At 45.6% G+C, this 24,762-nt stretch overlaps 1 protein-coding gene across 2 annotated transcripts in view; it reads right to left on the reverse strand.

Annotated features, from left to right (window-relative positions):
- Positions 1-4,008: 4,008 nt before the first annotated feature.
- PCSK9 (proprotein convertase subtilisin/kexin type 9) overlaps positions 4,009-24,762 on the reverse strand; it is a 59,333-nt gene continuing 38,579 nt past the window's right edge. Inside the window, exons 8-13 of one of the 2 annotated variants that reach the window (XM_088479365.1) lie at positions 17,203-17,386; positions 14,712-14,882; positions 11,558-11,706; positions 9,289-9,466; positions 9,014-9,195; positions 4,009-5,716 (exon numbers count right to left, since the gene is read on the reverse strand). In XM_088479365.1, coding sequence (XP_088335491.1) covers positions 5,519-5,716; positions 9,014-9,195; positions 9,289-9,466; positions 11,558-11,706; positions 14,712-14,882; positions 17,203-17,386 — 1,062 coding nt within the window. In that variant the 3' untranslated portion in view covers positions 4,009-5,518. Of the gene's footprint in view, positions 5,717-7,151; positions 7,503-9,013; positions 9,196-9,288; positions 9,467-11,557; positions 11,707-14,711; positions 14,883-17,202; positions 17,387-24,762 lie in introns of those variants that run through there. The other variant, XM_088479364.1, reaches the window with a different exon arrangement.

Raw genomic sequence — 24,762 nt, forward strand, 5'->3', positions numbered from 1 at the left:
CTTCAGCACGGATTTATCACAGAGTGTGGCACACTTACTTTCAGTGGTGTGAGTCCAGACTTTATGATCCTCAGGTGTTCCGAGTTTCTAGGATCTTGGAATTTCTTCAGTCAGGATTGGATCTCGGCTTACGCCTTGCATCTCTGAAGGTTCATGTGTCCGCCTTGTCCGTGTGGTTTCAACGGCGGATTGCAATACTACCAGACGTTCACACCTTTTTCCAAGGTGTTATCAGGATCCAGCCTCCCTTTGTGCCTCCGGTGGCTCCTTGGGACTTGGCGGTGGTGCTACGGGTCCTGCAGGGTCCTCCGTTTGAGCCTCTTGAGGCGGTGGAGCTCAAGTGGCTGACATTTAAGACGGTTTTTCTCCTGGCAATTGCTTCTGCCAGGAGGGTGTCAGAATTGGGGGCACTTTCCTGTCGCCCTCCTTTCCTGATTTTTCACCAGGACAGAGCGGTGCTCCGCACTCGTCCTGAGTTTTTGCCCAAAGTGGTCTCGAAGTTCCATATTAATCAGGAACTTGTTGTGCCAGCTTTTCAGTCCCCTGATCTTTCAGCTGGTGAGACTTCCTTAGATGTGGTCCGGGCGCTTAGAATTTATGTAGACCGGACGGCTTCGGTTAGGAAGTCTGATTCCTTGTTTATCCTCTTTGGTTTTCACAAGAGGGGTTGGCCTGCCAACAAACAAACGTTAGCCCGTTGGCTTCGTTCCGTTATTTGTGAGGCTTATGCACAGGAGGGCTTACCTGTGCCAGCCTCTGTTAAGGCTCATTCCACTCGTTCTGTGGGTCCCTCTTGGGCTGCTAGACGTGGCGCTTCTGCTGTTCAGCTGTGTAGGGCGGCCACTTGGTCTTCAATTCAAACGTTTTTGAGGTTCTATGCGTTTGACACCTTTGCCTCTCAGGATGCATCCTTTGGGCGCCGGGTACTCCTTTCAGCACAGGAGCGTCCCCGCCCTTAGTTGTACTGCTTTGGGACATCCCCAAGGTCAACCCTGTGGACCCCCTATGGACCCTGAAGTAGAAAACAAGAGATATGGTAAGAACTTACCTTTGTTATCTCTGTTTCTACGAAGTCCATAGGGTCCACAGGGCGCCCGCCCTGACGCACCTGGCTTCAAATGGGCTGTGTGGCTGGTCACCGGTTTTCCGTCTCCTATTGCTGTGAGTATGGTTTCTTGTGTGTTCCAGTCTTCCTTCTCTCTGTTCCATATTCTCCTCCGGCCTAGGCTGCTTACCAACTGGGGTGCCTGTGGCTCGGGGGCGGGGTATAGAGGAGGACCCAAGTGCATCCTGGGAGCTAAAAGCTTAACTGTGTGGTGCCCATGGATCCTGTTCCAGCTATAACCCCAAGGTCAACCCTGTGGACCCTATGGACTTCGTAGAAACAGAGATAACAAAGGTAAGTTCTTACCATATCTCTTGTTTTTATCACCAACTATTTACATACACAGAGGAACTAAAATCAAGTAGCTGTGACTAATACGTGCTGTTGTCCGATGATGAAGAGGATTCCTATTACAGTTGGACATGCCAGCATGCGCGTAAGTGAAACTTGCATTATATTCTGCAAGATTACTGTATACCTCTTATTGTCTAACATTTCTTCTGAATAAAGTTATTGTAAGACGTATCCAGCTTCTCTGTGTACATAATATGGAATCGGTATGAAATACCGATTCCCGGCAGTGCTTGGCCGACAACAGCACAGTTCCCGGCAGCGGAAGCCCGACAGCGCTGGAAATCCCGATCGTGGATAGGTAAGTACTAACTAACCTAACCCTCCTTATGGGTGCCTAACCCTAACCTCCCCCCCCAAGTGCCTAACCCTAATCCCCCCTCTAAGTGCCTAACCCCCCCTTCTCCGCTGCCTAAACATAAGTCCCCCGGGGTGGTGCCTAACCCTAAGTCCCCCCCGGGGGTGCCTAACCCTCCCCTCCCCCCGCGGCTGAAAGCTCGCGGCGCCCGGCATCCCTTTGATCGGGCGCCAGTCTTCCGGCGTCGGGAAAATGTCAGGCGTCTACATCTAGGCGCCCGGCATTTCATCCCTCGCCGGGATATGACAGTCGGGCAGCCGGCTTCCCGATTGTATACCCATAATACATACACACAGAAACTGTATGGGAGACCTCGCTGGTAATAGGCTGAGCCCCTATACGCTGCTGTCTATATTTATATAGTACGTGCCTGAACATAAAGAGCACTGCATCCACGCTTAAGGTTAGTTGTTTTTTATTTATTGAAAATGTACAAATATACAGACATATATATATATATATATATATATATATATATATATATATATATTAGTACAAAACCTAATTGCTGAGATAAATGCACTCTGTGACGGATCTGATGGAGCTTTGTTATACAGGACATCTACATCCAGCAGGTAATTGTGACTCCACTCACTTATTTAGCTGGGTTACAAATTTGCACTGTGTTTAGTGCTTTAAAATACTGCTTAAAATCATTTCTTCCAGAGAAATATTCTGCATATAGCCACAAGCACATGCTTTATCTACTGGCCTTTGAGTGTACTATGCTGTGATAAGCCTTACCTCGCTGTACAACGGCAATGTGTAAAATGTATGTTTAAAACGTATCACTGGGCTACTGCAATGCAATGCATACCTAGTTTAATAGGTATATTTCATTCATCGAAAGTAAATGTAGTATACCAGATGGAGGGAGCTAGGAAAGGGACACTTATTTTGGCGAGGAGGAGGGGATGTCAGAGGATAGTGTTTCCCTATTAATTTGTAGAACTAGAACAGGGCTGGCCAAACTGGCACTCCGATATCCGGAGTAAAGATCAACAGTGTCTAGATAGACACTCAATAGTTTGACAGGGACAAATGGTAAAATAAAAAAATGGTTGACTTTTTTTTTTCCCTACATTTTAAGTGTTAAGCTGTACACCCACGGCACGATCTGTACCACCAACGACTTGAAAGATATCTTTCAGGGAAGTCATCCTGCCACATCTCTGAACAGGCAAAGTTGACAATATCGTGCAAGTTGGCCTGTATGTATGGACGATCATAGATATCGTAATCGTTTGTGCGGGAACACGCATCATTGGTCGTTCACTGCATAAAAATGAACGATCTGTCATTAACGTTCATAGATATATTGTACCATGTGTACGCACTTTGAGGGCTATTTCAGACACAGCGGTTTTGTCCGAATGAAAACGGTTTTGTGCCGTGTGTAATGTTAATATTGTTTTTTTTCAATCTTTGAACTGAAGATTGTGGACGGCAGCCATCCTTGTCAGTGGTTATTCACAGCTGTAACACAGCGACCGTGCCATATTAGTGTCATCTGAAAGCATGCATGTATTTCTTAGTTTGACTACAAACACTACGGAATAAAAAAAATACGCTTTTTTTCCGTCTGTACAAAACCGTTCTGAAAAAGTTAAGGTGAGGTTAGGTTTAGGCACTAGCAGGAGGGTTAGGGTTAGGCTGTGGAAGGGGACAGTTAGGGTTAGACATAGACACTAGGGAGGGTTAGGTTTAGACACTAGCGGGAGGGTTAAGGTTAGGCTGTGGAAGGGGACAGTTAGGGTTAGACACGAGGGATGGGTAGGCTGTAGAAGGAGACAGGGTTAGACACTAGTGGGAGGGGACAGTTAGGGTTAGACACCAGGGATGGTTAGGTTTAGGCTGTAGAAGGGGACAGTTAGGGTTAGACACTAGGGAGGGTTAGGCTGTGGAAGGGGACAGTTAGGGTTAGACACTAATGGGGCACATCCATTAGACGATCTACTCCCTGTCCAATCTCTAAACGATTTTCCCTTGAAATTTTATCTTTCAGTCTGAACGATTTGCAAACGATCTTTAATAGATCAAGTGAAATTGACCTGCATGTTCAGTCGACTGACGAGACTATCAAATGACCAGCGAGAGCGCGCATCGTTGATCGTTAATGACCAAACACTGCATGATTTATAAACTATTTTTAAACGATTGAACGATAACGACGTCGTTATCGTTCAATCGCCTGCTAAAATCGTGTAGTGGATGCCCCCCTTAAGGAGGGTTAGGTTTAGGCACTAGCGGGAGGGTTAGGCTTAGGCTGTGGAAGGGGACAGTTAGGGTTAGACACTAGGGAGGGGTAGTCTGTGGAAGGGAACAGTTAGGGTTAAACACTAGTGGGAGGGTTAGGATTAGGCTGTGGAAGGGGATAGTCAGGGTTAGACACTAGCGGGAGGGTTGGGCTTAGGCTGTGGAAGGGGACAGTTAGGGTTAGACACTAGTGGGAGGGCTAGGGTGAAGATTAGGATTAAAAATAAAAACGTATTGACGTTTTGTGTTGACCATATGTGTGTCGGCCATTTGTACCTGTCAACCTTTTGTCCCTGTCAACTTCTTGTCTGTCTATCATCTGTTGTCGATCTACTGAGTGTTTATCTAGATACTGTTGATCTTTTATGCCACACCCTGTCTCTCCAAATCTTGTGAAACTACAAGTCCCAGCATATTCTCTCACCGATCAGCTGGTAAGGCATGCTGAGACTTAAGGTGCATGCACACTATACTATTTTTTAAACTATGTTGCCGATAACGACACATCGTTACGGCCATTTTGTTTCCGAATGCAGCATGCCCCCCCGCCGTCGTTCCTCATTGCCGGCATTAGCAAGTGTGTATGCACTTACCGATGCCGGCACCCCCGCCGCTCCTGATATCGCTGGTTACACACATTTATTGTGTACCCAGCTTTACAGTTTCACAATAGCTGGAGAGCCACTAGGGGCTAGATTACTAATTGGCAGCTTCTTGGCAGATTTACCCCTGACATTTAAAATGGCAATACTATTAAAGGCAAAGCCATGTGTATTGTGCGTTTAATATTATTGTCACATTAAATTTTGGGGTCAGACTTTTGTCAATCTGTGGCATGCAGAAGTTGCCATTTAGATGATCCAGCCCCTGATCTTCACATACCCGATTTTTTTAGAATATAGAGAGTAGTGCACAGACTACATTAAACTTGGTTAACAAAGCATTCATTAATTAGCAAAGGTTTATCGTGTTACGTTTAGGGCTGGGTACCACAGATTGCCCTTTCACTTGGTATGTTTGCAAAATGAAAGTGTTTAAAATATAAGATAAACTCTTTCTACTTATTTTTTTATTAAATGGTTATGTAACGTAAACTGTACAGCATAACAATCCATATTTAGTCTTCATAGCACAATAACAAAAATTCAAAAAATAACAAAAATCACTAATGCCTTAATGATGAAACAATACAAACAGTGGTTCAGCTTAACCAAATAAAAAAAAAAAAGGACCAACCATCTGTAGTTACTGACCATATATCTGTATTTAAAGTAAACTCATCACCTTCATGAGTGATGGGTGTCAGGTGTTTACTGAGCTAACATTCAAATACAACCTTATAAATTCAATAGTAATTAGTGACATCACTTAAGGAACTCTTGCATGAATATTGGTTCAGGCCACAACATGGCTCCCAGACACTGCAGGTGCATTTACAGATCAAAGTTTCACCTATAATTAGAATTTTGATGGTTCTCTGTGTTTTTGTTCTGGCAGCAAATGGCAATTGCTGCTGCTCCTTTACCACCTTTTGGATTTAAGACCACACAAGTGTTATCAATGGGATAAGCCCCCAGCGTGTTAGAATTACGGGAATAGGCGTTGCAACCAGTCAGGGTCCAACCATCGTCACATGACACGGTCACCTGCAACATTAAGAATTGAAAACTTTATTGACACAGCATAAACAAAAGTATAGGGTTGTTTGTGACAAAATAAATTAGGCTTTCAAATAAATTGAGGTGGGCTTATTGTGATTTGTATTCAGTAATTCAATATATGCCACACAAATTTGTTTACTGGGTTATGGTAATAATCTTTGGTGGAGATGCATCAGGCAGTTTAAAGAGTGGTGAAGATGCCTATTACAGTTTCACAAACTCTGCCATTACAGTCCATGTTTTAAGGATATCCATTCTTGAGTCCAGATGGTTAAATCACATTGACTGAGGTACTCATTAAGTCACCTGTGCTTAAGCATGGATATCCTTAAAACCTGTACTGTAATGGAGGAGTTTGGTAACCTCTGGCCTATAGCGATCAAACAGCTACCTATCATTTTATGGAATGCACTTGATAAATTCTTTCTCAAAGCTGATTGGTTGCATATGGGCAACATCTCCACTGGTCCACTCTTTACATTGCAGACTCTGACCAGCCACTGTAAAAGGTTCCAGCTACTGCAAATCATATCTTTATTATGTGCAGAAAACCACAAATAGCATTCAAAGGGGCTAAATTGCCAGGCCGGACCAATTCAATTTCAATTGCCGGGGATTCCTCTCACGCGAGTCCCCGCAGTCGGACTTTACCAGGAGCTGCGAGGTAAAATCCACGTTTAAACAACCAAATCAGCCTTGCGTGCGGGGAAAAAACACATTGATTCTGCAGTTTACGCAGAATCAATGTGTTTATGCGCGCGAGTCCTGATTTTACAGTGCGGGGAAAAGGCTATTTAAGTAGAATAGCTTTTCCCCGTGCAGCGGGGATCTGGGACGGTAATTAGTCGCGGGGACAACCCCAAAGAGTCTGATTCACTTGAGTAGAAGAACCCTGGTCACTTAGATACAGCCATTCTTATAGGCTAGTACACAGGTTCTCAAATTCTGGCCCTCATTCAGAGGTGGTCGCAAGAAGCGATTGCTCAACTCTTTTGTGCGGCCTCCTGCTCGCTAGCTAAGCTGTGGGTTACCACCCACAGCTTAGCGACCGACCAGGGTGATGGTCACGATGGTCAAGACCATTGCGACCATCGGGGCTTGCGACGAGACCCTAAGGTTGGGTCTCGGCAACCGCAAACCCCAGGGAACTTCCTGATCTGATCGAGCAGGAAGCTCCCCACTGACATCACTGCTGATGTCAGTGTGGCCGCCACAAAACGGCAGGCGTTCCACCTCTGTTTGTGTAACCACCCCCATGCCCCCCCTACAAAACGGGGCGAGCAGTTGATCAACATCGACAGCCGCCCCTTTTGTAGTGAGCTCCGTAGGACCAAAACATTGAGTTGGTTGCGAGCGCTCAGCACTTGCGACCGACTCTGAATGAGGTCCTCTGTCCTCAGGATCCCAAACAGCGCATGTTTTCCAGGTCTCCTCACAGAAACACAAGTGAAATAATTAGCTCTTCCTGTAGAGCTATTAAAATGTGTCAACGAGTAATGAACTCTTGCATGAATATTGGTTCAGGCCACAACATGGCTCCCAGACACTGCAGGTGCATTTACAGATCAAAGTTTCACCTATAATTAGAATTTTGATGGTTCTCTGTGTTTTTGTTCTGGCAGCAAATGGCAATTGCTGCTGCTCCTTTACCACCTTTTGGATTTAAGACCACACAAGTGTTATCAATGGGATAAGCCCCCAGCATGTTAGAATTACGGGAATAGGCGTTGCAACCAGTCAGGGTCCAACCATCGTCACATGACACGGTCACCTGCAACATTAATGCACCTGCTGGGTGACCTGGAAACGTGATCTGTGTGGGGTCCTGAAGACTGAGTTTGGGAACCACTGGGCTAGTATCATCCCTGCTGACCTTTTGGCTGCCTCCTCCAGGAGAGTTCGTCTCTGTGGGGGGCAGGGCTTGGCAGAGGTGGGCGGGACTGGGGGCTTGGCGACAAGATTGCATTATTGTAGCCCCCTCTCTTCCTGCTATGTAATGCCAAGAGTGGCGGAGCCACCATTATGTGATTTAATCCAAATTGCTTCATTGGCCTTCAATGCCTCAAGAAATTAGTGGCATCACTGAGGGTCACTAAGGCCACAGAAATGTCTACTTGCAATGTGTAGGCCATGTGAATAGAAGCCACAAAAGCATCTATTGGGGAATTTTTTCAAATGAGTTTTAACATTTATATAGCTCCATCATACCATGCAAGTGGTATTTAACACCATATTAACAACAGACAAAGAGGACGCTCCTCATACACAGTAATGCATAAAAAAAATAAGGGTTCGATGCATGAGGCTAAGTAGCACAGGTGTTATTGGTCAAGCCAGTTTGAAATGAGCCTCCTGCTGAGTGAGTTTTATGATCCTAACATAGTGCGCCTGCTTCGGCATCGGATGCAGTGGCCTCTGCACCTTATGTTAATGCTGCTACAAGGCCCTTCCCTGGTGTACATCCGGTGCCTCCCAATGTGCAAGGGATGAGACGCCCACTCGCACTATCTATAGTTGCTGCATTACCTGCTGTGTCTTTAGACACACAACTGGCCGCGCTATCGACACTTGCACCTACGGCATGTGCAGTGTCTCCATCTGAGTTTGGCCTATATTTCAGCGTCTTTGTACACAACTGTTTTCAGCAATAAGCCACCATACCACCCCCCAGCCCGTAAGACACAACATCTCTGTGCATATTTTTAGCCACTTCCGTTACCTCTCAGTCATGTTGCAGGAACTACTAACAATTTGGTCTGCAACTCTGTACAGTCTGCGCATGCGTCCGAGTCACACTATGCACATGTCCAGGGGGTTACAGCTCTAAGCCACAGAATGAATTTAGACGCAAGAGCTGGGGATTTCTCTGGGTGTTCCTTGGTGGTAAAATAGGGGGTGGCCAGCCAGATGTGTCACGGGCATTTCGCGATCAGTGACGGCCGTGTTCAGACGGATAATCTGCGCTTCCATAGGACCGGTGCAATGTCTGATGGTGCGATTGATGGTGTCTTACTACGCACAGCAGCGAATTAGCACAGCAGCCAATGGGGTCTCAGCTTTTAACTATAATTTTTTAAACAGCCTGCAAAATGTAAATTGGAAGCTGATTGGTTAGTACTTTATCTCTCTCCCAGCTTTGATAAATACCCCCAAGCTTGTTAGAAGTAGGAAGTGAGATATTGGGGAGTGCTGGTAGTGGAAGGGGCTTTGTGGGAGTGTGATAAGAGACATTTGTAAACGGATCCTGAGCGGAGATGAGAGATTGTTTGGCAGTACTGCTACCTTGTCTGTAAAGCCCACGGGTGAATGCTCTTTCACTTTGCAGGAGATACTTGGAGCGTGACAGCAAAAAGCATGAGAGGTGATCACACTTTTCCCAATGCACACAGGGTCTCTGTTCCCCATGCTGTGTACTGGCTTCACATGGTCACTGAAATGGCCGGTCAGAGAGTGAGAGCTGCAGCCTGGGAAGATAAGAGCGTGATAAGTACTATTAGTATATGTAATACCAGTCAGTTATTTGTAGGAACTTGCAGAACAATGAGAAAGGTCAGTACCAGTTAGAACGTGGTCCTCCTCTGAGCAGCTGGCAGTGGACACTGGGTTTTCATCGTCCGATGTACTCGCGTTAACCTGGCAGTTTGCTTTTGGCCAAACGCAGCATCTAGAGATTGCATAGACTCCGTCACCTCCAAATGCGTTGTGTGCGGTGCAGGTTTTCTTACCCTCCTTATCCTGTACATTACAGAAAGACAATATAACGATTGTTTACATCTCACATCATACTGAATTAACTGTTCTTTACGAGGAGGCACAAATTTTATATTGAATTGACCATAAATAAAATGTAGAATTTTACTGCTGTTATTTCCCAAAGCAATCACTTGGCCCTAAGTCATGTGGTGCTTACACTGTGCACAGCAAGCAGCTGACTGGTTCCACCTTACTGTACAAGGGGAAGGGGGGGTGCGCGGGGGTAACCATAAGGATTGGAATTCTGAGGGAGGAAGATCCCCTCCTCTGCGTTTTAATCCTCATGGTTGCCAGGGAGACTGGGTAAACTGTAAACCTCAGCGCTATCTCACCAGCCCCGTCCCTCCCCGGCTGTGATTGGTCTCGGCTCAGCAGTACAGGGAGCAGATATAACCGACTCCAAGTGCCTACTCCTGCCCCGCTCATAGAAGTGAGGAGGTGTCGTTCATGAGCCGATACTGGTGCGCGATTCAGGGGTCTTTTAGGACAGTGGAGACAGGTTGGTGGTAGAGATGGCTACTGAGTGAGTGTCTCAACACTATGACTCGAATCATTCAGATGTTCGAATGATTCGAGTCACTCAACGTTTGGTGTGTCGATACACTCACCTCTCTAGCCTCTCTGTCAGTGGGAGCCGTCAGTGCAGGGGGCGGAGCTATCAGTGACTCACTTGGAGTTGCACTGCGCCTGTCGGGGCTCGGAGCAGGGGCATATCTATAATGGGTGCAGAGTGTGCGGGGAACATGGGCACCTGGGTCCAGGGGGGGCCCGCACCGCACACCCTGCACCCATAATAATACTTACCTCTCCGAAGTCCCACATCGGAGCTGGCGTCCGGCGCTGTAAAACAACTGGGAAATGGCCGTGGCGGCCATTTTCCCGTCGTTTGCGCATGCGCAGTGCAGGGAAAATGGCCGTCGTGGCCATTTTCCCGGTTACCTGTGCATACACTATAGACTCTGGGCACAGTCTAGTGCCCAGAGTCTATAACTCTGGCGCTGGGCGTGCACAGTTCAGTGCGCTGCCGGGCGGAGAGGAGGGGGCCTGTGTCTGAGACTGCACACGGGCCCCCTTCTCTCTAGAAACACCCCTGGCTTGGAGTGTGTGCGAGTCAGTGCAGAAGTATGATCTGCAGTGCTGGGCTGCGAGGAGCGGAGTTGTCAGTGACTCACTCCCAAGACACTGTCTCATGACACTCCACTGAGTGAGCCATGTGGCTCAACTCAGTAATATGAATCCCTCTGCCCATCCCTAGTTGGTGGGCAGTACTATGAGGAAATATATAATGGCATGACTTCTCACACTCCTCTCCACCAATCGCAGTAGACTTCTAACAGAGAAGGGGTGGGGGGTCACCAGAAACTTTTTTGGCAGGGGGAGCAAAATTTATAGTTACGCCACTGGGCAAATTGTGGGCATAGAAAATTCTCAACAATAGACCAATATTGATATGGCAAAAGGTAAGTGATTGCAGAAATGACTTAATATTACACATTGTGATTTTGGGGTTAAACCATACAGTACTTTAGTCATCTACAGATAAATTAAGCATAAGCTGATGAGAGTATTTTTTTACAGGAGTTGAGAAACTATGTTGTAAGGGATGTAATCAGCATCCCAGCGCGCGGGATGCCGACGGGCTGAAGACAGGTCGGGATCCCGGCACTAGTATCCCGAAGGTAAGTATCGGGTTGTTAGGGGGAGGTTAAGGTTAGGCATTAGGGGAAGGTTTAGGGTTAGGCACCGGGTAGGGAGTGTTCGGTTTAGGGTGCGGGGAGGGGGAAGTTAGGTCTAGGCACTAGGGGGAGGTTAGGTTTAGGCAATCGGGGAGCGGGTGTTAGGTTTAGGGGAGGGGGAGGTTAGGCTTAGGCACTAGGGGTGGGGGGGGTTAGGGACCAAGCAGGGAGGGTTAGAGTAGGTGTTAGGAAATCACTCGCCGTGCGATCCTATAGGTGTCGGGATTCTGGAGGTCGGGAGTCTGACTAGCAGCATCCCAACCCGTTGTAAATCACCCCAGTCCTTCTGGATATTCCCCTCTGCAGTCTGATTTGTATGTACAATGTACATACTTACCTCTATCTGTTCCCCGTTCCTTTTGCCATTCCTAGAAAAACTGGAGCAGCTGAACATTTCCTCCTTCCCGGTGCACTGGACTGAGGTGGTTGCTGTACGGGCAAATCCTGATCGTTGTGACCAAACTGTGCGACATAAAAGCTGCTCATCTAAAATACACAATTACATGTTAGAATCTGCAAATGTGAGGAGAGTATGCATCAATAGGTGATAATGGGAATAATACATCATGTACATGTCATTTGAGCCCAAATCCCATCACATTCTGTTCTCCCAATATTGTTTCCCATCATTATTGTACTCCTGTAATAGCTTCCATATGTAACGTAATCATACTGATACAGATTAGCACTGAGAATTGTGTTGTGCTATATAATACTTATGGCCCATCAGGGTGATTATGTGTGTACATATCTATGTATATGCAGGTGGAGCAGAGTGTGTTGTGCTATATAATACTTATGGCCCATCTGTGTGATGATGTGTGTACATATCTAAGTATATGCAGATGGAGCAGAGTGTGTTGTGCTATATAATACTTATGGCCCATCAGTGTGATGATGTGTGTACATATCTGTATATGCAGGTGGAGCAGAGTGCGTTGTGCTATATAATACTTATGCCCCATCAGTGTGATGTGTGTACATATCTATGTATATGCAGTTGGAGCAGAGTGTGTTGTGCTATATAATACTTATGGCCCATCAGTGTGATGATGTGTGTACATATCTATGTATATGCAGGTGGAGCAGAGTGTGTTGTTCTATATAATACGTATGGCCCAGCAGCGTGATGAAGTGTGTACATATCTATGTATATGCAGGTGGAGCAGAGTGTGTTGTGCTATATAATACTTATGGCCCATCAGTGTGATGTGTGTACATATCTATGTATATGCAGGTGGAGCAGAGTGTGTTGTGCTATATAATACTTATGGCCCATCAGTGTGATGATGTGTGTACATATCTGTATATGCAGGTGGAGCAGAGTGCATTGTGCTATATAACACTTATGGCCCATCAGTGTGATGATGTGTGTACATATCTATGTATATGCAGGTGGAGCAGAGTGTACTGTGCTATATAATACGTATGGCCCATCAGTGTGATGTGTGTACATATCTATGTATATGCTGTCGAAGCTGAATAATTGGCTGAGACAAGTTCAGTTTAGAATTTAATCGCGGCGATGCCATCTTGCGACTGGCCGCAAGACGCCATCTTGAAAATGAGATCGCAAGACGTCATTTTGCGAATGGCCACCTAAGTGCCATTTTAGATAAACTCACATTTTAGTACATGTGGCGATGATACTATTAGCACCATGCGATTGCATTTTTCACCATTTCTCATACACACATTAATACGCACAATTGCGCTGTTAACTAGTCGCATATTAGCGAATGCATAGGACTTTGTAGGAAACCGCTGTTTTATTAGCTTTATGCGCACGCATCTGCCCCAAGTTAACTAGCGTCCTTATATCAAACCCTGAATACCCACACATTACATATTCACACATAAGGTTCAATAAGCTTTAAAGTGTTTGATTTAAGTTGGTTCAGTTAGTTTAAATGCTGAGAAATAAAGATATTTGATAACTGAGGTATTATACATGCTAAACAAGTCGTGTTTGGTTTTGTACTGATGCGTATTCTTTTTACAGTATTCCGGTGTTATCGGTGGGAAGGTCGCATCATGCAAACTCAAGTTATGGATCGCAGAGCCTACAAGCAACAAAATGTATATTTCAGGAACAACTGTTAGGATGTTGCAGGGGGAGTGAAGAGAAAGATCCCCAGCTGTTAGAGGCAGGGAGAGTCTATTTGAACCAGCCTGTTAAATGTGCTGTAACAGATGCTTCTCACCTGGGAACCAATGACATCAGCAACAAACTTCCCTATTGTCCTGTTTATTCTGGGGGGGTATAAATATGTGTGCTCAAACGCTGGTTCTCAGTCTTCGTGCTGAATGCTGTATGACTAGGGGTCTCTTGCTGATGCCTATCTCCGGGTCCGGAAGCGCTGCGTATGTGTCCTGTACTTGGGTCTGTATAATTTCCTTTTGGCTTAAATTGTGTATGGATCAATTGCGTGTAACTTACCTGAATAACACTTGTGCTTTGGAACCACAGAATCCACGTCTAAGTCTTTATTTACGGTATGACTGCGTACGCAAATTAGCGTCATCCTTGGAAGGTATAGGCAGGATATTAGAAGGTATAGGCAGGACATTAGAAGGTATAGGAAGGTGTGTATAGAGGTTCTGATCCAGTATCGTTAGTGCAGATGGAGCAGAGTCTGTTGTGCTATATAATACGTATGGCCCAGCAGTGTGATGATGTGTGTACATATCTATGTATATGCAGGTGGAGCAGAGTGTGCTGTGCTGTATAATACGTATGGCCCATCAGTGTGATGATGTGTGTACATATCTATGTATACGCAGGTGGATCAGAGTCTGTTGTGTTGAAGAGCGCACTGTGGCATAGTGTAGTTTTTTCTTCTGTTACTGGAGGTAATAACAGATAGCACAATCAGAGCTATGTAAAGAGATAGCGCCAATCTCTGGCATTAGCCCTGGTAGGCAAGGTTATGTAAATATAGGTGATTCCTCTTGGGCACTTGCCCATCACGTGCACTCATTCTGAATATTGATACAATCAGATAATTGTCCATTATGGAAGCTACTGAAGATAAGATAAGTGAACATACAATAATTAATGCTGTGCAGCGTTTGGTAACAGCTTCGGGAAAGCATGAATGTAGCAGTGAAGTTTGGATGGTGCCCAGTAGTCAGATGGAACTAGGAATGAACGGAAACATATGGGGGAAATAAGACAAGTTGGAGAGTGGGCGGAGTATCATTCACATTGGGTAAAGGTCAGGTGGTGATGGGTGCAAAATAAAAAATGTATATAGGGCAGCTGGCATAGTGCCTTCATTTATTTTTTATGTTCTAGTTGTCAGACCTTTTTTTGAGGCACAACATATTAAAAAAAAAAGGTGGGTCATAATTACAAGGCTGTGTTCCTGGTTATATATCTGCCATTAGATGCACCTCTATACATGTTATAGCAATAGGAACACTATAATAAGTGTAATAAGATAATAGAGAATGTGTTTTGTGATGTATTTTTACATTTAGTAACTTGCCATTAACTAATTTCACAGGTAATCCGGCGACCCTGTTAGGAGTGATGAGTCTCTGGTTATCAGGGAACCAGGCTTCATTGATGACATTCTTGGTGGAGAAATGGATAAGTCTCTGTCTTAATTCAGTCACAGTCAGGTCCGGCCTTCCGTTCAGTATCATTGCTGCAATACCTAGAACAGATAAATTATCTCCTTTTTAAACTTTCTCTGGAGGACAGACAAGCCTGGCAGCCAGTCACACACAAAGGGCATATTTGCCGACTTTTTAAATCTCCTCTCTGGGAGAAGCCCGGACAGGAGACGTAGGTGGAGCTTGGTTCCTAAGTCTTTAGTATAGTGGTTCCCAAACTTTTTGGAATCACAGCGCCCTAGTGTATCAACATTGCTTTCACGGCATCTCTAAGCCAAAAGTTTGATATTGAGAAATTCAAAAACAAATGTAGTAAAGTGAAGTAAAATGTGCTGACCTGTCATCCTTAGGTCCAGTTATGTGGTGGTGGACAGCTTTGCGCTTCTGTTTGTCCACATATTTACATTACATTGACCACAAATAATTTGATTTGGTGTTGGACTACCAGGCACCCCTGCAAGTGTCCCTAGCAGGGGCATATCTATAATGGGTGCAGGGTGTGCGGGCATACGGGCCCCCGGGTCCAGGGGAGCCCACACCACACACCCTGCACCCATAGGTAATTATACTTACCTCTCCGACGATTCCCGAAGTGCTGCTCCGCAGCGCCGGACTGGCGCTGTAGAGCAGCAAACACTCACTGGCAGCAGCCATTTTCCCAGTGATCTGCGCATGCGCAGAAAAGATGTCAATGGGAAAGTAGGCGTGGGCGCCATTATGAAGCTAGAATCTACAGCGCCCTGTGCTGTTGTGCCACTGTCAGAGAGGAGGGGGCCCACGGAGGCTGCACACGGGCCCCCTTCTCTCTTAAAGCGCCCCTGGTCCCAAGGCACTCCAGGGTGCCACGGCGCACAGTTTGGGAACCTCTGCTTTAGGAGTTTTCACAAATGTTACCCCACCCCCTCTAGTCCATACTGAGCCGCGATTCCCGACAATTATCTACCCATCCTGCCCACTTCACTAGGGAGTGGGCAGGATGCGGGAGATCCGGACACTCTACCGGGCAACTTTTGGGAGAGAGGTAAGTATGGCAAAGGGGTATACTTACTAAAATTTAATTTTAACCAATTTCAAATTGACCTAAATGTATCAACCACGATGTTATGTTTCTGGGGCTAAATCACACTTAAAAAAAAAATGAATAAAACATTGGGCCCCATTTATAAATGAATGAAAAAAAACGGCAATTTTCGTTCAGTATCACTGTGATACGAACGAAAATGCCACTAGTATTTATTAATACTTACCCCCTCCAGCGAGGTCCGCGGAGTCCAGCCAAGTCCTCGTCCTCGGGAAGGTCCTCCGTTGGGCTGCTGGCAGCCTAACTCTGCCAGCAACAGTGCTCCAGTGTTATGTGCATGCGCGCCGGTCCGTCTGCACATGTGTTTGTCACAGGGACCCAAAGCCGGAAAGGCACCGCCGGGTCTCCATTGCTGGCAATGGGGACTGCATCTCGCCATCTTTAAATGACAGGTGATGGTTGTTCAGTGTGTATGAACAACCATCATCTGCAGATATAACTGCAGATCTACTGATCTTTCAGGTGTGTACGCAGCTTTAGAAGTGTGTACGTTAACAGAGAATGCCAGGGAGTAAAGATGCAAAAACTAGGCGTGCATGCACAGTATCGCATGTCAGAGGGTGAGACCTCCTGCTGAGCTCTGGAAGGTCCAAGAGACCACCCGGCTCAGTTAGGCACGGGATATAGTTATGTAACTGGCGGCTGCAATCCCGACAGCAGAATGCCGGCTAGGGATTCATGATAAGCATCGAAATACCGACGCCTATCAAAATCCCGATGCCGGAATCCAGGACGATGCGTGCCCGAATGAGGTCAATCCGGGGCACCTGTTCTGTTAGCCGCGGGGGGGGGGGCAGGTTTAGGACAGTCAGCGGGGTTAGCGTTATGTTTTGGGGGTTGGCTAGGGTTAGTCACCCCTAGGTGGGAGGGTTAAGATTAGGCACCCCCCTGGGAGGGTTAGGTTTAGGGAGCAGTAAGGGGGGTTAGGGTTAGACACCACTAAGGGAGGGTTGGGGGGGGGACAGGGGAGGTTAGCCTACTTACCTGCCTCTGTCGGGATTTTCATCCTGTCGGGAGCCGCTGTCGGGATTTCAACCGGCATTACAATCTCATTCCGTTAGGCACTATGGGTGGAGGCAGTGTAGGACCGCTCCTCATGAATATATATCTGGAAATACCAGTGTGGACCAACCCACTAATCAGTTTAAAATATGGATTATGACAATAAGAGCTCCATCAGATGTATGTATGATGCACTTTGAGAAGGAACATGTAAATGATCACTCTATAACTCTCCACCTATCTGTCATATGATAAAATGACGGAGTGCTCGTCCATACCTGCCACGTGCGCTGCTGCTTGAGATGTTCCACTCTTAGATGTGAAACACGTACTGCAATCACTGGATGCCCCAATGATATCATCTCCCGGTGCAAACATATCAACACAATTGCCAAAATTAGTGCCAAGTGCTCCCATTGTAACTGGCTGGTCCTCATAGTTGGTGGCTCCAACCGTAATAACCTGCACATGACAAGAATCCAACAAGCCACATTATGTTCTGTCTGCAAAAAGATGTATAGGCATTACTGGGAGGCAATGGGGCATTCTAACACAGGAGAAGCAACCTGTGTGGGCGTGTTGGCAGTCGTGACCTATTCTGAGTTGAGCGTATGCAGAGGGCACGCCATTCTCAGTGACATCTTCTGCATCTAGCATGGGATAGGTGCATGTGCTGTTACTAGCAATCACAGCTGCTCTTGTGGCTCTTGTGGGATGGTGCAGTGGCAAAGGTACGACTAACTCAGGCAAACATTTGCATAGGACTTCCGATTGCTGGAAGCAGCAGAAAATACCACTCAGAATCAGGTTCTCTGTCTCACTACTATTCCTGCACCTAAAACACTGTATGAGAAACTAGGAAGCAGAGTAGCGATGGCCAGCGGTAAGGTGGCCGGGCATCTTTGTTTAACTACATGGGGGCGGGGCCAGGGGAGGAGTCTCAATCTGCATCCTGAGTGCACTGTGTGTAAAGAGGCAGAGCTGGAGGAGGTGCAAGGCTACTCACTGACTTGACAGGCTCTGCTGTCAGTCAGCGGCCTTGCACTGACCCCACCACCGCCTCTTACACACAGTGCAGCACTGTGTAAAAGGGGGGGGGGGAATACATCTGGCTCCTGCCTATACCTTCTAGAATTGTCGATATTTGCGTAAGCAGTCATACATTAAATAAATGCCTTCAGACTTTGAAATGTGTTTCCAACGCACAAAGGTTATTATTCAAGAAAAGTACAGATAGTTACACGCTGTGATCTAAAGACAATTAAGCGTAAAGAAATTATACAGACCCAAGGTACAGTTATACATACGTACGCGCACTGGAACCATTTACCGGCATCAACAAGAGACCTCCGTCAACAGCATCAGCAAGAAGACTCCAGATTGGAGTCGGTACGCACATTTATACCCTTACAGGGATGAGCAACACAATAGAAAAGTTTGGCAAGGTTCCATTGGTTCCCAGTGCGCGTTCATCTGTTACAGGACATTTAACAGGTTGATTCAAATGGATACAGGTCAGCCTCCAACAGCCTTTTGTCTCCTTTTTCCTGCCACATGCAAATCTAAGCAAATCTAAGCTGCTAACATTACAAAGTACATTTTAGTGTTTTAACTCTCTACAGTCCATAAGTTGAGAATGCATGTTGCGATCCTCTCACCGATGATACCGGAAAGCTGTTGAGACAGAGTAGATCAGTATAACACTAAACACGGTTTGCTTATCATGTACCAAACCTTAGATATCAAATAATCTTTATTTCACAGCATTAGTAATAAATGAATAACCCTTGGATATTACACTTTGAAGCTATGGAACCTTTTATGTGAGTGTGCAGTGTGTAAGTATGAGGGGTTTGGGAAAAGACGCTAGTAAGATTTATATAGTGAGGACTTTTAACTTAGGGAAGATGCGTACACATGAAGCTATTAAACAACGTTCACATGCAAGATTTTATGCATTCGCTAATGTGCGTCGTGTTAACAGCACAACGTTGTGTATTTAATGTATGTATGGGGTATGGTGAAATATGTGATCGCATGATGCTAATAATAGCATCACCGTATGTACTTAAGTGTGAGTTTCTCTAAAATGGCGCTGGGTGGCCATTCGCAAAATGGCGTTGTGCAGATCTCATTTTTAAGATGGTGTCTTGTGGCCATTCGCAAGATGGCGTCGTTCCAATCTAATTTTAAACTGATTCTGTCTCAGCCAATTATCCAGCTTCGACAGTCCACCCTTTGATAGCAATCAACATACTATCATACACTGATCTTACATTTAATTTTAGGCTTACATTAGGACATATCATTTTAATGTTATTTTATGGGATGGCTCAAGGTGGCTCTTAAGCCATCAATAATGGGTCTCTAAGAGGGGACATAAAATACCTTTATTTATACGCACACCACGGATCCTGGAGGATCATGGGAAAGCTTTGGGGATGCACCTATCCTATAAAGGAAGTCTTGTGGGGGAGATAGGGACTTACATTATTTGAGGTGTTTTAGAATAACATTTTAATAATACATTTTATGCATGTCTAAACATAATACATTATATGATGGTATTTCCTAGTTCAGGGTTGTAATGCGGTTCTACATTTACCTCAGTATTCATATTGTCATTGCTAACCACCATCATAATTTTGTTCTTCAGGTTTACCTTATCTTTACATTTTCCACACTTCAACACAGTAGGAACACACCTGACACATATGCCAATTACTATGATGACAACCAGTATGAGGATCAGGAGTTTACCTATGCTTGCGATCATTTCCTGGACCCACTCTCCTAGACCTGAGAACCATTTTGCTGGGTTCAACCATGAAACCCATTCCTCTACCTTCTCCTCTACTTCAGCCACTGAAGCATTATGTTTTTTTCGAAATTCCCATTTTAGCTGCAGAATTTCATCCATCTTTCGGTCTATCACCTCCTTGGGGTCGCTGGTATCATTCGTGACATAAGTGCAACACTTCACTCCAAATTAGGTGGCCAAAGTTACGCAGTACCCTCCAGTGATAGCTGTTAAATAATTTAACACTAGTCTGTGTTGCACCAGCTCTTTCTTGTACGCTTGCAATTCCCTACCTGTATACCTGAATGTGTCATCATACATCTCGGTGATATTATCTATTAATTTAGCAAGATCTGGGATATAGCTAAAATTTAGTGTACTCCGAGCGATCCTGGTGGGATCCAATGCTACTAAAACTTGAAAGTCAGTTGTCTCACTAATTAACTGAGTGGCTTTATGCACATCACCAGGTATCATATTTCTTTTGCCTCTGTGTTCACACTGCGTGTGAAGATATGGTGATTGTGTGTTTTTATGAATACTAAGCATTTCAACAAGTGTGAGGGTCATAACTTCTGGGACTACTCTTCCCAGGTAACACAAACCTTTGGAACTCAGGGAGAGCCACTTATACGCTTTCCTTCCAGATATGAAATATACATCATCGGGGAGAACATAAGGAATAGTATGTATCATTATCATTAAACACATTTCCCTAGCAAATAATCCTATCTCAGGTTCTTCCATCTGGTACATGCAAGTTTCTGGTTGTATTATCTTAGCACAATATCCGTCTGGTACCTTACCAATCATTTCTTTGGTGGAACTTAGGGCCTGATTCAGAGCCGCTCGTAAGCGGACGCTCGTTCGCTCCGAGTGATGTTTGCCCAACTGCGCATGCATACGGATAGTAATACGCATACGCGAACCAGTCAGTGCGGCCGAAAATCGTTTGTTCGCTAAATAGCGAATGCCTGCTATTTTGAGTGACAGAATGCGGCGTATGTGGGTGGTAACAGGGGAAGGTGCTTGAAAACGGGGAGTGGAGATCCGAACGTAGGCGTGCTTAAAGGTCAAAACGGGTGTTTTATGGGTGTGCATAATTAATACAGCAGCATCATTGACCATGTCACTGGGTTATTTTATAGTCAGAACTGCTCGCAAGATTGAGGTAGGAAAAACCAACCACAAGAATAGCGAGCAGTTCAGACGCCTTTCGATGTACTCGATTAATCTAATAAATAGCGGACATGACGTAGGATGCGAGCGGCCAGGGGGCGTATTTATCCAAAAAACGACTGCAAGTTTTGTTCGCTCGTTCAGACCTAGAGGCGTGAACAGACCGCAAAGAGCGAACGGTTCATTTGAATAGCCACCCCTATTTTCTGGACGAGCGAGCGCTAATTGCGTCTGGCTCTGAATCAGGCCCTTAGTGTATACCGATACCTAAAGTATCTCCCATTAGATCTAATTGAGCATAACAGGTCATAATTCATAGGCTCATTATCAGCTCTCTGTGAGAAGGTCATCGTCTGATTATTCCCCGTCACTTCCCAACTCCCTGGTTTATCGGGGTTGGTTATGTTTAAACACAATAGTGATCTATCTACTTGGAATTGATGGTTTGAAATGAGGCGGTTTGGATGAGAGGAATTTTCCATCCAACGTTTTCCCTTTTTGCAATTCTAAAATTTCCATAATATTCAGCGGAAATGGTACCAACCCTACATTATGCTGTCCCTGTGGCACGTGTGAGCACACCCAACAATCAATCTGATTTAAAACTTTGTCTACCAAGCTATGATAATCCTCTAAAGGATACCCAGCCCAGTACGGGTTATATTTAGGCTGGCACCGTTGGATACACTTCTCATCAACTAGGGACCCACAAAGTTCACAAGTACAGGAATCTTCAGACGATAAACCTCCACACCATCCCCGAGTATCCGGAATAGCAGATCTCTTAACAATTACAGTACTAAGATTGGTCAGACACTCCCCTAATGGGCATAGCACTCCTCCTCTTGACTCCACTCCATCAGCACTGCCATCAGCTCCCATCTCCTCTATCGGTCTCCCATCACAGAAACCAGATATCCCCGAACAAACCAGGATGATGGAAACTCTGGAAGAGAATATGAAAATGAACACAGCAGACCAGTCATTCACAGCAGCAAGGACCTGCAAATTTCTTTAGCTCAGGTATCTCACTACAACCTTTTAATCCTCCTGAAACAAGCTCGTGATCGACAGGTCCACGTTATCAGCCTTGTCCCCGCCTTGTTTCTTCACTTGTTGGTTGAACTTTTTGCAGTGAGTGGAATGGACCCAGGTATCTCTCTCGGCCACCTTCAAAGATGTGGTACTCGTCAGCAACACCTGATATGGACCCTCCCAATGATCAGTCAAACAACCTGAACGTAAGAAATTTCTGATCATAACATATGCTCCAGGTTCAACATCATGACAGTTAGTTTCAGGCATATCATGGGACAACAATTTAAATTTCTGCTGTTGCTGTTTTAACTGCTTACTCATTGATATAAGATACCTTACAGTTACCTCGTTGTTACCCTTCAAGTCTTCCTGTGGACTTATAATCAAATTAGGTTGTCTACCAAACAGTATTTCAAAGTGGGACAGATTTAGAGGGGGTCTAGGAGTGGTCCTTATGCTATGTAGGACCAACGGTAATGCTTCTGGCCATCCTAGTCCAGTCTCTACCATGATTTTACTTAGTTTATTTTTAATAGTCCCGTTCATCCTCTCTACTTTGGCACTGGCTTGCGGTCGGTAGGGGGTGTGAAGTCGACTATTAATACCCATCAGTTTACACTTATTTTGAAAAACATCACCTGTGAAATGAGTACCCCTGTCACTCTCGATAATTTTAGGGATACCGTATCTGCATACAAACTTCTGTACAATTTTCTTGGCAGTAAACACAGCAGTATTAGTGGCAGCTGGGTATGCCTCAACCCAGTTGGAAAACACGTCATTGCACACTAATACATACTTAAGATTTCGGCAGGTTGGTAATTGGATTAAATCAATTTGTATTACCTGGAAAGGTCCGTCAGTCGGTGGAATGTGGGATGGTTCGGTAGGGATAGTTTTCCCAATGTTTTTCCTCAAGCAGATCAGACAGGACATTGCTCTCTTTTCCGCTTGAGAAGAAAATCCCGGTGCGCACCAGTATGCTCTCACCAATTTGCACATACCTTGCTTTCCCAAATGAGTCAGACCATGCGCTGACTCAGCCAGGCTGGGGTAATATGCCTTGGGAGCTACTGGCTTACGTTGTCCATCCCTCCAGAGTCCAGAGGCCTCTTGCCCACATCCCTTGGACTTCCAGACTGATTTTTCCTGGACAGAACACAAATTTTGCATCTCAATTAATTTCAGCATATCATTTGTTTGAAAAGACATAATTTGTTCCGTTGGTAAAAACATTTTTAACCCTGCTGCCCATTTTTCAGCTTTCATCTGCTCTGTTGTTGCCCAGTGACACCGGATCATCCTCACATGTATGGGCTTTACACTTAATTACTGCCACCGTTTTGGGCAGTTGAATTGCTTTCAGTAATTGTTTAATATGTCTGGAATGTGCAACTGGTGTGCCTGCTGCTGTCATAAAATTTCTCCGACGCCATAGAGCTCCAAAATCGTGTATCACTCCGAACGCATACCTAGAGTCAGTGTAAATGTTAGCAGATTTGCCTGCTGCCAATTCACCTGCTCTTTTTAGTGCTACTAACTCCGCCACCTGGGCTGAGTGAGGAGGACCAAGGGGTTCAGCTTCTATGATGTCTGTGTCATTTACAACAGCATAACCTGTACATAATTCACCTGTGTCTGTTTGTCTAGGACAACTCCCATCCATGTAAAATGTCACATCCACATTCTCTAAAGGTGTGTCACGTATGTCAGGTCGTGCAGTAAAGGTCTGGTTCAGATATTCCATACAATCATGTGCATCACTATGTCCGTTGAACTCACTTCCCACCAGCAACTCGTCTCCTTCCACCCTTTGTACATCATGTTGTACATATGGTAAATACGTTGCAAGGTTCAGCGTATTGCATTGTTTAACAATGATGTTTGCAGGTGCTATTAGAGCTAGTTCCCATTTGGTAAACCTAGCCAAAGAGACGTGTCTGGTTTGGGCAGAGTTCAGCAGAGCAGATACAGCGTGGGGAGTATAGACAATCATATCATGGCCCAATACTACGTCCTCACTTTTACTCACCAATAGAGCCCTTTCTGCTACACTTCTTAAACACGTTGGGAGTGATCTTGCCACAGTGTCCAATTGGGCACTGTAGTATGCTATGGGCCTACTGGCATCACCATGTTTTTGTGTGAGGACACTTGCAGCGCAACCATCAGCTTCCATACAATACAAATAATTTTTCATAATCAGGTGTTCCCAAAGCAGGTGCTTTTGTCAGACTATCCTTAAGATTAAGGAAAGCCTGCTCTGATTCCTCTGTGTGTATGACACGGTCGGGCTTTGAGGAAGAGACTAAGGCCCTCATTCAGAGCCGTACGCTCTGAGCAGAGCGCACGCTCTGAATGAGGGCCGGGCTCCATTTTCATGGAGCGTCCTCCTGGACGCTCGTATAGCTATGGGTCACCACCCACAGGCTATACGAGCGTGCTTTTTGAAGGCCGCGATGGTCGAGACCATCGCGACCATCGAAATTGCGAGCCGGAGCCTGCGGTTGAGGTTTTCAACCGCAAGCTCCGGAGTGATTTTGGCTCTATCAGAGCCAAAATCACTCCCACTGACATCACTAGTGATGTCAGTGGGCCGGCTTCTGACGGGAGGCGTTCCCGTGGGAACGCCCCCGTCAGGGAGGCACGCCCCCGGCACGCCCACCAAAGGGGGCGTGCTGTCAATCAACATTGACAGCAGGCCCCCTTTGATCGGACACAACGAGCGAAGGACTTTCCTTCGCTCGTCGCGTCTGGCGCATGCGCACGACGGAGCTCCCTCCGTCGTGCGCATGCTCAGTGCATAACATCGACCCACTTG

This window comes from Taudactylus pleione, unplaced genomic scaffold (assembly GCF_031769625.1).
Source record: "Taudactylus pleione unplaced genomic scaffold, aTauple2 ptg000230l, whole genome shotgun sequence".
NCBI classification, from domain to species: Eukaryota; Metazoa; Chordata; class Amphibia; order Anura; family Myobatrachidae; genus Taudactylus; species Taudactylus pleione.